The sequence below is a fragment of the Durio zibethinus genome, chromosome 5 (genome assembly GCF_047325235.1).
Source record: "Durio zibethinus cultivar Kanyao isolate XHJ-2024 chromosome 5, ASM4732523v1, whole genome shotgun sequence".
NCBI lineage: Eukaryota > Viridiplantae > Streptophyta > Magnoliopsida > Malvales > Malvaceae > Durio > Durio zibethinus.
Genome location: NC_143166.1, coordinates 10,446,676 through 10,464,291, shown reverse-complemented (window position 1 = coordinate 10,464,291; position 17,616 = coordinate 10,446,676). Strand labels below are relative to the sequence as shown.

The window sequence follows — 17,616 nt, the reverse complement described above, 5'->3', positions numbered from 1 at the left end:
CTTCAACCTATGCCTATTTACCTAGAAAAGTAACATCCTAATCTCATCCATGACCTCAATAGTGCCATAGGGAAAAACTTTAGTCACCATAAATGGACCTGACCATCTCAACTTAAGCTTTCCAAGAAAAAGCTTTAATCGAGAATTAAAAAGTAAAACATCTTGACTGCGAACAAATGTCCTATAAAAAATTTGCTTATCATGCCACCTTTTCATTTTTTCTTTGAATAACCGAGCATTTTCATAAGCATGCAAGTGGACTTCTAATAGTTCATATGCTTTCTCAATAGACTTCCCATTATAGCTCCTCTTGCTGCAACATTGACAATGGTTCTAGTAGAGTCAACCAAACTACTATAAAAAGTGTGTAATTAAAACCACATTGGTAGCCTATGGTGAAGACATCTTCGGAGTAAGTTTTTATAACTTTCCCTTGCTTCATAAAGAAACTCAGAGTCATGTTGCCTAAAAGATATGATGTCATTCCTTTTCTTCATCATTTTAGCTATTGGGAAAAACTTTATTAAGAACTTGTGAACTAATTCATCTCATATGGCAATAGAATTTGGAAAAAGTGACAGCAACCAATATTTTGCTTTGTCTTGAAGTGAGAATGAAAAAAATGAAAGGCGGATGGCATCATCAATAACACTATTATATCTGAATGTATCATAAATCTCTAAAAAATTGATAATATGAGCATTTGGATCTTTATTGGGCAAACCTCAAAATTAGACTGACTTCATGATCATTAAGATAATGTCTAGATCAATCTTAAAGTTGTCAACTACAATTTTAAGCCTCTTAATGCTCGATTGGATGTCAACTGCCTAAGGTATGGCATAATTTCAAATGGTTTGTAGCTACAGCTACCCAGGATATGCCATACTATCTTGCATTAAAAAAATAGAAAAATAAAAATGGTCAAAACTACATTTAGGGATGCTTAGTATTGATATTAGCATAACTACACCAATTTTTGGCAATGGCACCAAAAACTTGATTGTACACTCAAGTGCATGGTTCGTAACAAGTAATAGAGTAATGAGTAAAGTTTGTTCCCACGGAGATTGTAAATAGAGTTAATAATAAGTACCTAAAATTATAGCACCCTAATTATATTCAAACCAATCGAGACTAATATGCAAGAACTAAATTAAACTACCTATCTAATCAGAACAAAAAATTAACTTATACAATAAACTAAATTAAACAAGCTTAAACTGCATTTAACATAAAATAATTGAAACAACAGTTTTATTAAACAAATAAACATGCAAAGATATAGATTAAACTCGAAACAAAATGTAACTAACTTAAATTAACCAGAACCAAATGCAAAGTAAACTTCACTAGCATGCAATAACAGAATCAACTTAACTTAAACTTAAATCTGTAAAAAACATAATTGAATACCAATTAACCTTAAGAACATGCAATTACTAATAATTTTCAATTAAACAACTTTTACATGCAATAATTAAGCTTGAATAAACAACAAAAAACCATTTAACCCTAATCACATGTAATCTAATCAAATTAACAGGAATTAAACTTAAGAACAACAAGTTAACTTAGAATCAAATTAACTTAACTTAATAGCATGCAATCGAATTAACTTAGCCAATGTATATAGAAAATTAAAGTATTAACAAAACTTAAAGAGCATAAATTGTATGAATCAATGGTAACTTCAATAGAAAATGTAATTTAAAGTGAAAAGAAAGTAATAATACGATTAAAGTAACATTGAATTGAAATTGAACAAAATGAAAACTTAAACTAACTTGAAACATAAAATCAAACTTGAATAAACTAAAATCAAAGTAAAGAACATTTAAGAACTTGAAAAGATAAAAGAAAACTTAAAAAGAAAACTCTAAAAAACCAAGGTTGGTTTGTCACCCCAACCATAAACTAAAGCAAGAACAATAAAGAAAAGCTAAGTAACTAGAGAGGATGGGCTGTCATGAAAATACTTTTTCCTATTTATAAACCTAGCTATTTATAGAACAAGAATACAAAGAAATCCTAAAGAGGTTTGGCTAACTTAATATTGGCCTTTTGAAATAGTGTGGTTCTATCTTGCTTGGTATCTTGAATAAAAGATTCTTTTTGCTTTGAATCTTTATTGTACCAATCTGACTTGTCTTCATTCTTGCTAACTTCAATAAAATCTTATGACTTGTTTTCTTTTGAGTTGAAGAATGAAGGTTTGGCTACTCTTCAAGAAAAGTAAAAGTTTGATTCTTTCTTAAATTCTTCTAAATAGCTTTCAAAGTTCCTACTTTGAGCTGCTTGTAACCTTCTTTTCAGCAAAGAGTCTTGTACAGTTTAATCTTTTAGTAGCTTGAAAGTTTAGAAAATTTCAGCTGATTATTTTTCTTGAACTCTTCTTGAACTTTAAATTTCTTAAAATTGAAGAATAGTATGTGGCTAGGGCTTTTCAAGAAAAAAATAATATGTTGTGATTATTTTTGAACCCTCGGTAACCTTCTAAAAACAAATCTTCAATTTGGAGTAGGTTTTATGCTTCTTGAAAACTTTTTGGAGTTGGAGTAAGATTTCCTCAAGAAAATAAAACTTTAAGTAGTATTCTTCTTCTACTATGCCGCATCCTCTTAAAAGAGTATTTTATCTTCATGTAAATCCTACATTTGATATGAATACCAATTCAAACTAGGATTTCCTATTCATATTAGAAAAATCACCCCTAAGTAGGATAACAAAATGTATTTCCTAATCAAGGTAGGAATTCCAAGTCAATATGGGAAAACCTTATTGAACTAGGAAAACCAAAGACTGTTTGAACTTTTCCAAGTATATGCAAAATTGCAAAGTCATCATGCCACATAAGCCTCTAAGTCATCCATTTTAAGCAATGAGAAAAGACTTGTTACCATGTCATCCATTAAAAATACTATGTATTTCGTACTATATAAGCTATCATGGACATGCATTCAACTTAAAATGACAATTATAACCTTTCTAATGGCCAAGCTTTCCTTAAGAAATTTTTGCATTAATTTTTTGAATTCTAAACGTATTGAACAATTCTTCACTTGCATAGGGTCGTCAATGCTAGTCTTGCGTTAATTCATCACTCTAATTTCAAGATTTTAAAGAACATTAAGAATTAACAATAACATATTAAGAACCTTTCAAGATTTATTCAAATGTGTCAAGAATCATCAATTGATCAAGAATCTCCAAGATTCAATCTTCTCTTAAAAATTTCCTACAAAAATAGCAAATTAAGCAAATTAAGAATAGAGAAAACCTTATTTTACTAAGAACTAAGCAAAATTAACACATTTAAACATTAAAAATAATTTTATTTTATACAGTTATCAGTATGTAATTTTAAAACTTTATAACACGGATCTATTTTAAATCATATCTCAACTTAATATATCTTAATCAAGAGTTAAAATAGCCCTTGGTTGTGTTTGAAAATCGAAAAGCAATCAAGACGCAAGCAACCCAAGTGTTTGGCTTTTACCAATAATCCACATAACAACAATTGCTAAATCTTCACAATAAATGGTTCTAAACCCGTGTTAGTAGGTGTTTCAGATTGAAACCGATCTTATCTTGGCTATATGCCTTAAGGACACAAGATTGAAGAAGAAAAAAATAGTTTTATTGCACAACAACAGAAGTCACCATTTCCCCAAATAAAACCCTAGTTTAGTTGAACCTATAATGGCTATGGGACTTGTGTTTTCATAATTCACAATTGCAATAGACTCTTTTCAAGTGTCTTAAGGTGTGCAGCTAGAGCTTGAAAGAGTTCTACTTATACCTTCTCTTCAACTTTTACTTTTACGCTTAAGGAGGTAACTTTTACAACCCTTATAATTTAATCCTTGTAAGGTTAATTCCTCTATTTTTGTTTCTTTCAATTAAGTTTAACTTAATTGATTAATCCCATATTAATTCGACAATGTCATCTTATGTATGTGATCCATTAGACTTAAAATATATTTCAATGAATATAATATCAAATTGATCAAGAATGATCAATGTATATCAGTAGATAATGAGTGGCTAGCAATGCATCATGACTACCAAAATATTTGAGAGTCAAGAAAGTCTTGACTTAACCTTTCAGTGTTCAATCTATCAATGTAATTCAATCTTTCCACTTTATGTCCTGGAAAGCTATGAGCATGGTGTAGTGTCTACTCACAAGACCTCTCATATTAGTTTTTACAGCTTCTAATTAACATGCATGAATTTAGCATAAAACTGTTTCATCTAAATTCATCATTGTGCATTGGTTGAAGACTTTTAAGTCAACTAAAGCTAAAAAAACAAATGTGATATGTCCACTTATATCACTTGGGATGATGAATCTTTTCTTAACCACTCATCTACCTTCATATGCTTCAAATCATAACCTAAAACACCATTTTTAGGCATCAGGTGCCTTTACTTGTAGAGTTAAAATGAAAGTAAGATGATTCACATACAAGATGACATGGTGTCTCAATTATAAGGACTAGTTACATGACTAGCAAATGAGAATATTTCCATAAACGCTTGAGTGAGATATCAAATGGAGTTCTCATTGTGCAAATGTTTAGTGAACTTGTTCCATAACAAAGACCCACATATTATTCTTAAGTATCTCCATACTTTAACCTATGAGATCGATTACTTATTTCAAAAGTAAAGAGGCTTAATCTGTACTAGTCTTTAAGCATTGTTGATGTTTTGCCTAAATAATATATTGACAAGAAACAATTTAGGTACATGACTTTGATTCATAAGGATCTCATAATTTTAACTTTTTACAATTCCTTTGCAAGGCCATTATGTTCAATAGGCTTCACCTAATTAGCACTTTGATAAATCTTTATCTTTATAGTTATTGATGAAGGAAAACCTTTTAATTTCTAAAGCATACTAATTAGTGCAACTTAGATGTATGTCTTTATGCTAACTAATTGGCTCAGTGCACAAACACTAATATTTTAAATAAAGACATGTAGTAAATTGAAAGGTTAGTAAGGACAGATTTCACGAGTGCAACTTTGCCTCTAGTTGATAAAAGCTTGCTTTTCCATTGGTCGAGTCTTCGCTTGAAGGTGTCAATCACAGACTACCAAGTTGAGATCTACCTTAGGTTAGTGCCCAGTGGTAAGCCTCAATATTTAGAAGGGAAGGAGTCAGCCTTACATTGTATATTGTTGCCTAACGTTTAATGGTTTCTTGATCCACTATAATATCAAACAAAGTTTTTAGTAAAATTTACTTTCGACCATAGAAGAGCTAAAGACATCGGATAATTCTTTTAATCAGCACCACTTGATCAACTTTTGCTTCACAGAAAATAATAATGTCATCTGCAAACTGCAAGTGAGAAATCTATAAGTCCCTTTTTCCAATTTTGATTTTGTTAAATAGATTTAGCTAGACAACCTTCATAGAAGTAAGCTTAGGCTTTTATCTGCAATACTGAACAAAAAAGGAGATAAAGGATCACTTTATTTATTTTTTTTAACTTGATAAGATTTGAAAGAGAGTCATTAATCAGAATTTAGATAGATGCAATATAAATATAGCTCCATATCCATGAAATCCATTTTAACCAAAACCCATAAGCCTTATAATTGAAATAAGATGATCCAAATCCACATCATCAAAAGCTTTCTTGAAATCCAACTTAAAAATAAGGCCACCATTAAACGAGTTTTTCATGCAATCAATAACCTCATTAGTTATAAAAAAGCTATCCATAATGTAACGACCTTGCACAAAGGTTGATTAAGTTTGGTGAATTAAAGAGTCCATCGCCTTTTTTAATCTGTTAGCCAAGATATTTATCAGGAACTTGTAGACACCTTCAATAAGGGATATCGGGTGGAAGTCATTGAGTGATTCAATGCATTGTTTCTTAACAAAAAGAGCAAAGAAAGAACAATTGATCCTTTTAGGAATCTTGCTAGTCATACAAAAATCATGTATAAATTTTAGAAAATTAGGCTTGAGTGCACTCCACATCTTTTTGATGAAGTTGAAATTGAACCCGTAAAGGCCAAAGGCTTTATCATCACCATAATTTTCAATTATCACCCAAACTTCATCCTCAACGAAAGGCATTTCCGATTGTTGTACTTGAAAAATAGACAATTTATTGGTCACAATGTTTGAGAAAATCAGAAAAAGGCTGGAAACTTTCCTAAAATGATCTTCAAAGTATCGTTGGATTACCTATTAACCTTCTTTGGATTCTTAAGTTGCTTGCCACTGTAAGTGATATGACTCAATAATTTGTTACACTATCTACTGTTTGCAATACAGTGAAAGAACTTGGTGTTCTTATTTCTTTCCTGAATCCATTTCAACCTTACTTTATGTCTCTAAGTCTTTTCTTTTACTTTTCTTTTATGCTTAAGAGGTGCCATAATTCTTTCTTTTTTGAGGTGATGATGTAATCATTATAAACATCCAAAGGATTTTCTTCATGTTTCTCCTACGATACATTAATCATTTTAGTAAGAGAATCAATAGAAATAACCATACCACATTTCACGTACCCATCCCATGATCTGATGTCCATTTTTAGTAATTTCATCTTTTGATGAAGCTAAAATCCAGCATATCCATTCACCCTATAGCTTTTCCATATTTCCTCAACAAGGCTTTTGAAATCACTGTTATAAAGCCAATGATTAAAAATTTTGAATGGTTTAGGCCCGTAATCAAAAACATCAATGCATAAGTAGATGGCAACATGGTCCGAGATTGTGTTGTCCAGCCTCCATTGATTAATTGATGAAAATGTAACCATCCGATTTGAAGACAAAAGGAATCTATCTAGTCTACTCATTGTAGGTGTTTCGCTTCAAAAGTGCCATATCATTTATCATCATTCGAAACTACATAGAGTCTCCCGCATAACACTAGAGCTCATTTTTATTTGCTTTCAATATTGCTACTTCATCAAGAAAAACCTTTCTTTCTCTCACCTCATTTGATGCGTACAAATTGATCGAATTAACAATAACAAGGTAGTTTGAGAGCTGCAAATTTCCAATCAAATTTCTAATTTTGGAGTAAATTTACCATCATACATTTAATTTTGAAAAATGTTATGATTTGGCATTTTATTTATTAAAAATACCATGATGAAATAACAAAAACAATATAAAAATTTTATTTCAAGTTCATGGTTTTTTTATTTATTGTTCATGGTTTCTCTATTTATTTCATCATGTAATTTTCTATTTTTTCCTTATAAATTCTGATTTTTAAGTTCATGTTTTATAATATGCAGTTAATGAATTTGATTTAAGTTACATATGTTTCAATAACATGTTTTGATGTTTAATATAATTATAGTAGTAAATATTGAAAAAAATAATTTTTTCAAATATTACTTTTTAGTTATATTCAAAAATAAAAATTAAAAGTGAAATATTCATGATGTTTTCCAAGTAACATACTGCTATAGATATTAATTTAGCTACATTTATATTAAAAAAATCACTAAATTTATTAAGTTAACGACATTTTTGTTTACAGACATCTCTAAATTTTTTAACTTAGAGATATTTTTTGTTCACAAATGTCATTAAATTTTGTGTGAATACCTTTGCCTAAAACTACATCTGGAGGTGTTTTATAAGTACTGTTAAATTTAATTGAAATGTCACTAATATTGATAGTGTTTTTCAAACGATGCCATTAAATTTCTCGACACTAAAATAACCAACACAGTTAATGGAATTTTTTTTCAAACATCATTAACCATCCAATGCATTTATAAATGTTGCTGAACATATAAAAAATATAGCCAAAAACTCATTTCCCCATGGTGAATATTTGATCTTAACCAAACACTTCAAAATTAAAAGTATGAATTTGAATCTCACATAAATAGAATTGAAAATTTGCACCTTATCTTTAAAAAAAAAAAAAAAAGGTGTATTAGAATGTAAAATAACAAATGGTGAGTTATTTCTTGTAAAATAAATATTATTTGATGTAATGAGTTAATTTATATATTTCAAATTTAATTAAATATTTTATCATCAAAATAAAATGCCATTCTTTTTCTTTTTTTTTTTTTCCTATTTTTTTCTTTTGTATCCCCTTTTTTCCTCAACCAAAGGCCAATTGACACGTTGAGAGCAAATCTAGTTGAATTGATGCCACAACGACCAATCAGAGCTAGATCAACCCTTTGCCAAGCCAACAAGGGGAGAGAAAAAGATCTCCTTTTCCCTTACTAAATTGGCTACTATGCACAAGGGCTAAACTTGCTCCAGTTGGTTATGATTATTGTGACATCAATTATGTAGGATCCAATCCTTATGCCATTCGGTTGACCAATGAGAACAATGATAGAAGAGCAAAAGCAAGAGAAAACAACTTCAAAGATAAAAGTTAAAAAATTTTAAGATTACTTTAGTACTTTATTGATTTTTTTATTACACTTATGATAATTGATATTAGCTTTTAATAAACCACAAACTATTAATTTATATCTATTTTAATAAGTTTATATAAACTATTAATTTATATCTATTTTAATAAGTTTATATTTGATATATTATCAATATATAAATATTATATATTATCAATAAATTGCATAATGATACCTCATAAAATATTTAATTTTAAAATTTTAAAATCTTAAAAAGCAAATACAGTTAATCCTAAAAATATATTTAAAATTAATTTTTTATAAAATATCATTATATGACTTACTGATAATATATAACACTTAGACATTAATAATGTACCAAATATAAATTATTTTAATAAATCTAAATGGTTTTTTTTTTAAACAAAAGTTGTTGGTTAGTACAAAAAATTTGATTATGGTATATATTGAACGGATCTTAACTTAATTGCTCTATAAATCTATCTTTAAAAAATAACATCAAACATATATTAAATTCAAATTTTAGTACTTAAATTTTTTTTTCATTTTTCATATTTAGTCTCCTAGCAAAAATTGAGAGCAAGATTTTTTTTTTTTTATTTAATTAGTGCGTGAAACCCAGCTTCACATAGTTTATTACAATAATTTTTAGTATTCTATTGAATTAGAAGCTTATTGATCATTCCTCTAACATAAACAAAACTAAGACTTTCACAGAGAACAATAAAACTTCAAGAGATACAGTACTGAATTTTAAAGTTGGGAAACCAACAAGGAAAACCCATATGTAAAATTACAATTAAAAGGAATTTAAGAGATGCCCAACTTGATTTTTAACGAAAAAAGTGAAAAATGAAAATTGCAACTATTATGCTTTTTCGGGAATTGTAGAAGGGATCATACTTAACCCAGGTGAGAATCATTTGGGACCTTGGAGTTTGGAAGTGAAACATAAGGAAATCTAACTACGAAACCAAGATATTTGCCGCTTTTGGTCTAACATCTCACTTCCAACACTATTTCAGCCTAAATCAAATCCCTCTAAATCCTACCGCAGTACATATAAATCAAGTTTATGCCAAGGCAAGTAAGTAGCCATCAAATATCAAGCCAAATTAAGCTCCAACATTGATGCTTTTCATTAAACTCACTAAAAGGAAAACAATATTAAACTTATCAAAATTAATCACAAAACAAAATTTAGAAGTAATAATAATTTTTTGAAGATAACGCTTATAACAAAAAAAAAAAAAAAAAAGGTATTTACCTTACCTAAAAACATCACTTGAGGCTTGAAAGACAAAAATTTAATCTTCAGCTTTCTTACCAGTGTCACAATTGGATAAGCTTTCACCTACCAAATAAAATTAAAATAAAAAGTAAAAAACTTTAAGGCATGGTCTAGGAGCTAAAACCCAGGCAAATTGCAGGTATGTATTACTCACTAATTTTTTTTACTTAAACCATTAATCAGATGGATTTGGCTCATCTAAATATTTTCCTATCCAAAACAAACACATATTTTCATTCAATCATGACTAATGCATTATAGTTTAAGGGGGAAATTATATTGAAAAATTAATGTACCTCCACTAAAAGAAAAGCCATCACCAACTGAATTAGGGACATCGATCAGATAATCCTGTAAAACTCCATCATCTTTTTACATATAAATTATTGGTTTGAATCAATAGTAATGAATCAAAGAATACAATAAAGAGCTTATATCTTGTGGTCATTGGCATTTGATCTGCTTCAACTAATTGTGAGAGGCTTTCGACAGAGATGTTTAGCCTTGAAATTAAAAGACCCACCAAAAAGAAGTGATAGAGGATCGACCTCAATTCATTTTGTCATTGCTATTAAAAGCAATGCATTAAAATGCAAGTCGTGCTTTATTTTTTCCAAACCTTTTTAGCAAGGGCATATCAGAATTAGCAAAGACAAAAGTTGCCTATATTTTAGCTGATGTGAATAACAGAGCAATAAACTGTTTCTTGGATTCACTTTTCCTCTTATTATATATAGCCTTGACTTTGTTGTTAACTGTCTCAAGAGGCAATTTTAGGCATCATAATTATGTCTCTTCGTCATGGATGTCTTGAAACACCACCTTGCAATTATGATGATCTCATTTGGGGCTCATCCTGCAATAAGGAAATACAAACATGTATTAAGAAATGCCAGCTTAAAAATATTATCTGACAAATGTTTTTCGAACTACCTACAAAGCATAATTGAAACTTGCTGAAGGCTGATAATCCAATTGTCCCTACATGAGAAACCACAATAAAGAAAATTTTAGCATTATAATCATTTTCATAAAACCAAATTTATCAACAAAAAGATGGCAATACAAAACTTCATACCAATTAATGCAAGCATTGTTTAATGTCAAAAAAACTGTCATGGCTGGGTGCTATAGAGTTCAATTGCCCCTACCTACATAAAATGCAACCCAAACTATAATAGAACTATAACTGCTTATAAGAAGCCTTGATGATTGATAGTTCAGGTTAGGTGCATCATTTGGGTCAATCAAGTTAGATCATTGCCTGTTTTAGCCAATTTGGCATCATGCTGGATCAAAATTTGAACAACTGAGCTAGGTTGTCTGGATTCAGATAAGACCAAGTTCAGGGTGTTTACTTCTCAAATCAATTCAGGTATATGATTTCGTTTGGGTTGGGAGGCTGTTTGATTAGGTAAGCTTTTATCACCTTTCTTTGTAACTAATTATTACTAGACCCTAAATACTTAGCTGATTAATATAACAACCATCATGAGGTGGCTTTACCAAATTTAATGGTACCTGCAATTACTACAGTTTAAAATATCAGTGTTAAAATCAAAATAGTTAAATCCCCATATGTTAGCTTATAAAAATTCATTCAAATTAGTAAATATGTAATACTAGTCCTTATACATTATGGTGTGCATCATAATAACCATTAATATTTATTCCATCTGAGCTCAGGTTGTCCTACACAAAAAAAAAAGCCAAAATGCCAAATTAACTTGTAATGATAATCTACATCAAACTGTAGGAAGAGCTAGATGTAGAGTCAGTGAAATGTACAAACCGATGAACTTTTTCAAGTACTTAATTATATATATATTTTTTTAAGTATCAAATTGATAATTTCATAATAATTCAAGTAGCAAATACGTAGCATTTTCTTCAATAGTTCTATTCCCCGTACAAAAACCAAATATGCAACAATAATTAAACAAAAAACACAAATCAATCTAAAAGAAAAACACAAACATGCATCATGGTGGAGACAACGAAATTATTAACCTTGGGTATAACAATGGTGAGGTCAATATTCACATAGCATAAAGGATCCATGGCACACTTGTTAAACATCGAACACGTTGCAGGGCGTAGCAAAGACTCTACGAATCTAGCATTGGAAATACTTGCAAAAAAAAAAAAAAAAACCCACCTAACCACCAAAAAGATCGAAAGGAAAGAAAGAAATAACACAATTACAATCATTAATCAAAAAATTAAGGTTTTACCTTGATGATGAGATCAGGTGTGAGGACTCAGGACATGGAGTTAGATGCAAAGCATGTTTTGGAACGAAGTGATTGGTAGCACGAGGGAAAAGGGAATCGAGCTTGTAAGTGCGATCTATAAGAAGAGACTAATCAGCGTCAGAAGTGGAGGAGTTGAGAAGGTGATCAAAGGAAAAGTAAAGGAAAATAAAGGCAAAGGAATCAACAAGGGAAAAAAAATGTAAGAGATGATATTTTTGAAGTAAAAAGGAAGCCGTTTTGAGAAAAAAAAAAAAAAAAAGTTAAGAAATGGCCAATTTCAGTTATACTTAAGTCTGTCATTTAGGTTTTAAGCGAAGAACTTTTAAGTGGTCAGTGACAAAACAAAGAGTGCCAAAAGTCAATCCTTTAAGGACCTTTTTATATAGGGTAATGTAGATTTGGCAGAAGGTTAGTATTAGTTAAGCAACGTGCGTGGGCAATATCGCCCATAAATTCTGAAGTCCTCTAAATTCTCCATTATTTCACCGGCAACCTCTGCAACAAGATCCAGACAGATGCTCCAGGCTTCGATTTTCCCGGCGCATGTTGCCTTTCCCGCCTCACGTCCCAATGCAACTTTTCTGTATCTTCGCCGTCCATCTTCATCTTTTCCAATTTCTCCGCCGTTGGTGCCGCCGCGTGTCCCGTTGCTCTCCACTGCAAGGAGCTTCACTGCCGAAGCATTTATTGATCTCAAAGGCGGTAAAGGGTACTTTAATTCCAGCTTTATTAATTTGTTTTTGGTTAATTTTCCTTAACTAGAATAAAATCGATAAGCTTTAAAGTAATATAATTTTCAAAAACTAATGGATATTGTGTAATTGGTAGGGATCATATGACCCAGAATAGTAATTAGCACATTGATACAACTTTTAATGAAAACTGCCCCTTTTTTTAGATTTGAAGGAGTCAATTTATTGTCAAAATGAGTTCATTTTTAAAATTGGGAGATGGTAGTTTGTTAGAAGGAAGAAGTGAAATAGTTTTTTTTGTTGTCCAAATTGCAGAATGAGTGCATTCCATGAGGTTGAGCTCAAAGTCCGTGATTACGAACTGGACCGGTATGGTGTTGTTAACAATGCTGTTTATGCAAGTTATTGCCAACATGGTGAGTCTTTTATGGTTTGGTTCTTTTATTTTATTTTATTTTCAAGTGTGTATCATTGCTTAATTTAATCTTATACCTGAATTGAAGGTGCCTCAAGCCCTTGACCACTGATGCGATTTTTTTTTTTTTTTTGGGCTAGAATTTAAACATAACCATAGAAATTTAGTAATTTCTGGTTTATTTAGTTCTATTACTGACTATTACTTGGTTGAATGCGTCAACACTTCAGCCTTTTGATCTCATTGTTTGCAAGGCATGTATAGCTTACAGAGGGCAGACTTTGCAATTCAAATTTCAAAGCCTTTCAGCACTGGCTTTGTTAAAGCATTCATTTGAGCATTAACTGATTTACTTTCTGAAGTACAAAGTGTGTTCTCTATAATTTACATCCAAGTTCTTTGTGTAACAAATACCTTCTGAAATGCAAGGATTTCTAAAGGTGGAGGTCCATGAATAGAGTTTAGGATTGCCATGATAGAGGTTTTATTTTGAATGGTTTGTTCTCTTTCATGTCTAATACTAAAGGAAATGACTTCATGTCACTGGAATTGTGCTGTTGGTAGTCACAGGTGAAGTGAATGATAGAGGTTCTGAAATAGTGCTTTTTCTTGAAGTTTATCTTGGCACTTGATCAAGCTCTTGCATGTTCATTGTAATCTGATTGCTTTGTATTCACAGTTTGTTGATTTAGACTAATTACTCTTGTGTGAATAATTAGGTCGTCATGAATTACTGGAAAATATTGGTGTCAGCTGTGATGGAGTTGCCCGCACTAGTGATTCATTAGCACTGTCAGAGTTGTCGCTCAAATTTCTTGGACCTTTAAGAGTATGCCACTTTCTTTATATTTGTAATTACTAAATCACTTACCTGTTTATTTATCTACTTATGTGAAAAGAGATGAAACATCTTGCTAGCTGAGGAGCTGCTTTGTTATTTCTTAATTTCTTTAGTTCAGAAGTCAAAGGTAGAGCATGAGAATACTTCTAAGTCTGAAGCAGTTGGTATGTTAGCTTGGGGTTAATTTGCAGGAAGAATCCATTTAAATTCTATTCCAACAGCTATAGAAATTAAATAGTTCAACCTTAAAAGTCTTCTATACAATTTACTTAAGACTCTTCTATACATTTTACTAAATGCAATGTTAGGATATGTGAGAATTGCTTTTTCAGAGGTGTTAAATGATTTTTATCCAAGAGCTTAGAAAATAAATACTTGAAAATACAGCTCTAAAGTTGGATTTGAATTTGGGGAAGTTGGTATATGCAGATTATGTTTGCATCATTCATGAATTGAACTTGGCAAAATTTATTAGAATTGCTAGCTAGTGCCAGTTCAGCATGTCAGTTGCAACTTTTTATAGCACGATTAGCTTTCATCCTTGTGAGCTGGGCTCTTTAATGTTCTTACTTATGTCTACTTCTCATCTGCTTTCTGGATAACAGAGTGGAGACAAGTTTGTTGTGAAGGTGAGGATTTCGGACTCCTCAGCTGCTCGCATGTACTTTGAGCATTTCATCTTTAAGCTGCCAAATGAAGAGGTTTGTCATCATCAAACCTGCTATTCTTCTACTTCAAGTCAAGGATTTGGTGTTTTGCTTAGTAATCTGATGATGTGTTGTGCAGCCTATTTTGGAGGCAAAGGCCACAGCAGTTTGGCTTGACAAAAATTATCATCCTGTTCGTATACCTCCAGAGTTCAGATCAAAATTTGTTCAATTCCTTCGCCGTGAGGAGCCTAATTGAGTTGTTGCTGCATGAATGATACGTGAGAGATTATCCCATTTGGGCAATGAATGAAGCAGATGTGATTTTTTATTAGAGACCAATTGAAGTAGTTATTTCTTTTCCAACTTTTGTTGTTTGATACCCTTAAAAAAACTTTAAAAAAAAAAAAGGGAAAAACCAAAGTTATGGAACATAAGTCATGCTTGTTGAGCTCAAAGTGTTATGCCTAATGCATGTACCATTCTTTTACAAATATTAAAGGATAAATGCCAAGTGTATTGTAAAAGGTAAAAATGTGTGCTTGTAAGCATGATTGTATTTCTTGAACAAACACTCAAGCTATACTGCATTCCTGCAATCATGTTTCTTTGTGACATATATGAAACTAACATTATGCGACTTCTTTTGAGATATGTATGCCAACAAACTTAATTGAATGTTGAGCTTAATAGCATAGAATATTAGTCAATGAATGCTCATCCATATTTTAGGTTTGATGATATTGTCGTGGAAAAACTAAGAAATAAAACTGTGAATAACTAAGAGTAAAATTGAATGTATATTGAAAAATTGCTCATAAAGTATTATACAAGTACTTTAGGTTTATATACAATTAACTAGTGGGTAAACTAAAAAATTAAATCTTCTTAAAACTAATCCTATAATTGATGGATTGTCTATCTTAATTTTTTATCCTTTATTTTAGGGATACAAATACTTAATTCTAGATATATAAATATAAATATACAGATTACGAGATTACAACTAGTTGTAAATAAATGTTTTCCCACATTTTCCCTCAAGTTGGTGAATAGGTATTTTCCATTTCAGCTTGGAAATAATTTCTTGAAATGTTGCACTGTTGAAACTTTTAGTTAATACATCTGCAAGTTGACCCTTAGTTGATACATATGATGTACAAATCAACTCACTATCTAGTTTTTTTTTTATTAAATGTCGGTCTATTTCAATATGTTTTGTTCTGTCATGTTGCATAGGATTGTATGCAATGCTTATTGCAAACTTGCTATCAAAGTAGAGTCTTATTGGTCTATCTCACTTGATCTTCAAGTCTTCTAGGATAATCTTTAACTATAATAGTTCACAAATTCCTTGAACCACTGCTCTAAACTCTGCTTTAACACTTGATATTGCCACCACATTCTGTTTTTTACTCCTCCAAGTCACAAGATTACCATTTAGAAAAATGTAGTAACTTAAGGTAGATCTTTTATCAGTTGCTGAACCTACATAATCAGCATCTATATATGCATCTAGAATTAGCTCTGAATTTTTTTTGAATAAAATACCTTTCCCAGGATTAGCCTTCAAATAGTGTAATACACGGTAGATAGCCTGTAGATGCATTTTTTTAGGACTATGCATAAATTGACTTATCACACTCACAGCATATGCTATATCAGGTCTAGTGTCACGTGCTAAGCTTTTTTTCAATGAAGTAATAGACCGTGTGGCCCTTAAATGGACACTTCCAAACAAGTTAGGCAAGGATAGTTTGATATCTGAACAGATAACCAATAAGCCACAAGTTAATCTCAAGCATACACAAGGATATATTGAGACACAATGGGAGCACACCAAGGTGACCACCAGCATTCCCGTATATAAAAAATATATATATTTTATTAATATCAAGAATAGTACATCGAGTTTTCTCATTATTGTTGGGGCTAAATGGGTAGCCCTAGATGGGTGGCTTATCACATAACTTAGCTAGTGAGGTAGCCTAACAATACGTCAACTATTTATCTATTCTAAAGAGCAAATGAGATTTTATAGCTATGCTATCAAGAAACATTACAATGTTTGAAATGGAGACACTTTTTCTTAGCACATGAGATTTATCTTCCCCCTTGGTACCTTTACTTGGTCATGGCCCTATACAAGGGTGGCTTATGACAACCTATGCCCGGTCATGGCCCTATACAAGATTGGCTTATGACATCTTCCTCAACCTATCCTATCGATGCCTTCGTCGACTTGTTACTTGGAATTCTTAAATCTTCTGCTTGAATGCTTAAAGGCCTTGATCTTTTTCCCAACTGATTTCTTCTAGTCCTAAGCCTTTCCACTTCATAAATTTCATGAACTATTCTTCGAGATACTTTGAATACTCTATTAGCTAAAATCTCTTTAACTTGACATTTTGATAATGGTTTCATCAAAATGGCTAGCTTGGTTAATTCATTATAATTTGTATATGTGGGATCTATATGAAAAGGCTTTAAGTTGCTCACACGAACATTAGATTCACCTTCATCCATTTTGGCATGTCGATTTTGTAAGAGGCATTCCTTATTTTGGAAAGGATCTTCACTGGACCCTCATATTTATGCACAACCTATGACCTCACTTTCTTAGGAACCTAGTTTGTTTGGGCACTAGTTTGACAAGAACAAGATTACCAACTTTGAATTGCTACACCCATCGACTCTTATTTGCCCATTTCTTTATGTTTTTCGATGCTTTCTCCAAGTATGCTTGCATAATTTTTGTATTTTGTCTCTATTCTTTGCTAAAGTTGAAGGCTTACGGATTCTTCCCTTCATACAATTTAAGGGACATCTAGTGACCACTTCAAATGGACTCTTGTTTATGGAAGAACACTTGTTGGAATTAAAACAAAGCTAAGCTATATCTAACAATGAAGGCTAATTCTTCTGATTAGCTTGAATAAAGTATTTTAAGTACTCCTTCAACAACCCATTAAATCATTTGGTTTGAGCATCAGTTTACGGGTGATAAGTTAAAGAGATGTTGAGTTAGGATCCCAAGATCTTGAAAAGTTCTCTCTAGAATGACCCAATGAACGTTA

The 17,616-nt window shown here is 31.2% G+C and overlaps 1 protein-coding gene and 1 long non-coding RNA gene across 2 annotated transcripts; one reads left to right on the top strand and one right to left on the bottom strand.

The window, feature by feature from the left end:
• Positions 1-9,908: 9,908 nt before the first annotated feature.
• LOC111282822 (uncharacterized) lies at positions 9,909-12,063 on the bottom strand. Its single transcript, XR_016342173.1, has 4 exons — positions 11,924-12,063; positions 11,700-11,820; positions 10,627-10,670; positions 9,909-10,545 (listed from the first exon to the last, which is right to left on the bottom strand). It is a non-coding gene; the product is annotated as an uncharacterized LOC111282822 (long non-coding RNA).
• On the top strand, positions 11,853-15,185 carry LOC111282589 (acyl-acyl carrier protein thioesterase TE3, chloroplastic-like). The gene is made up of 5 exons (XM_022870736.2): positions 11,853-12,653; positions 12,952-13,052; positions 13,771-13,880; positions 14,498-14,593; positions 14,679-15,185. Exons 1-5 carry the CDS (start codon positions 12,460-12,462, stop codon positions 14,796-14,798), a joined length of 621 nt encoding a protein of 206 aa, XP_022726471.2. The 5' UTR covers positions 11,853-12,459; the 3' UTR covers positions 14,799-15,185.
• The last annotated feature ends 2,431 nt before the right edge of the window (positions 15,186-17,616 follow it).

Bases quoted from the DNA above. Each gene is read 5' to 3' on its own strand.
- LOC111282589 (XM_022870736.2), top strand. From the start codon at position 12,460: ATGCTCCAGGCTTCGATTTTCCCGGCGCATGTTGCCTTTCCCGCCTCA. The intron at 12,654-12,951 runs GTACTTTAATTC...TCCAAATTGCAG, and splicing joins GATCTCAAAGGCGGTAAAGG to AATGAGTGCATTCCATGAGG. The intron at 14,594-14,678 runs GTTTGTCATCAT...TGTGTTGTGCAG, and splicing joins TTAAGCTGCCAAATGAAGAG to CCTATTTTGGAGGCAAAGGC.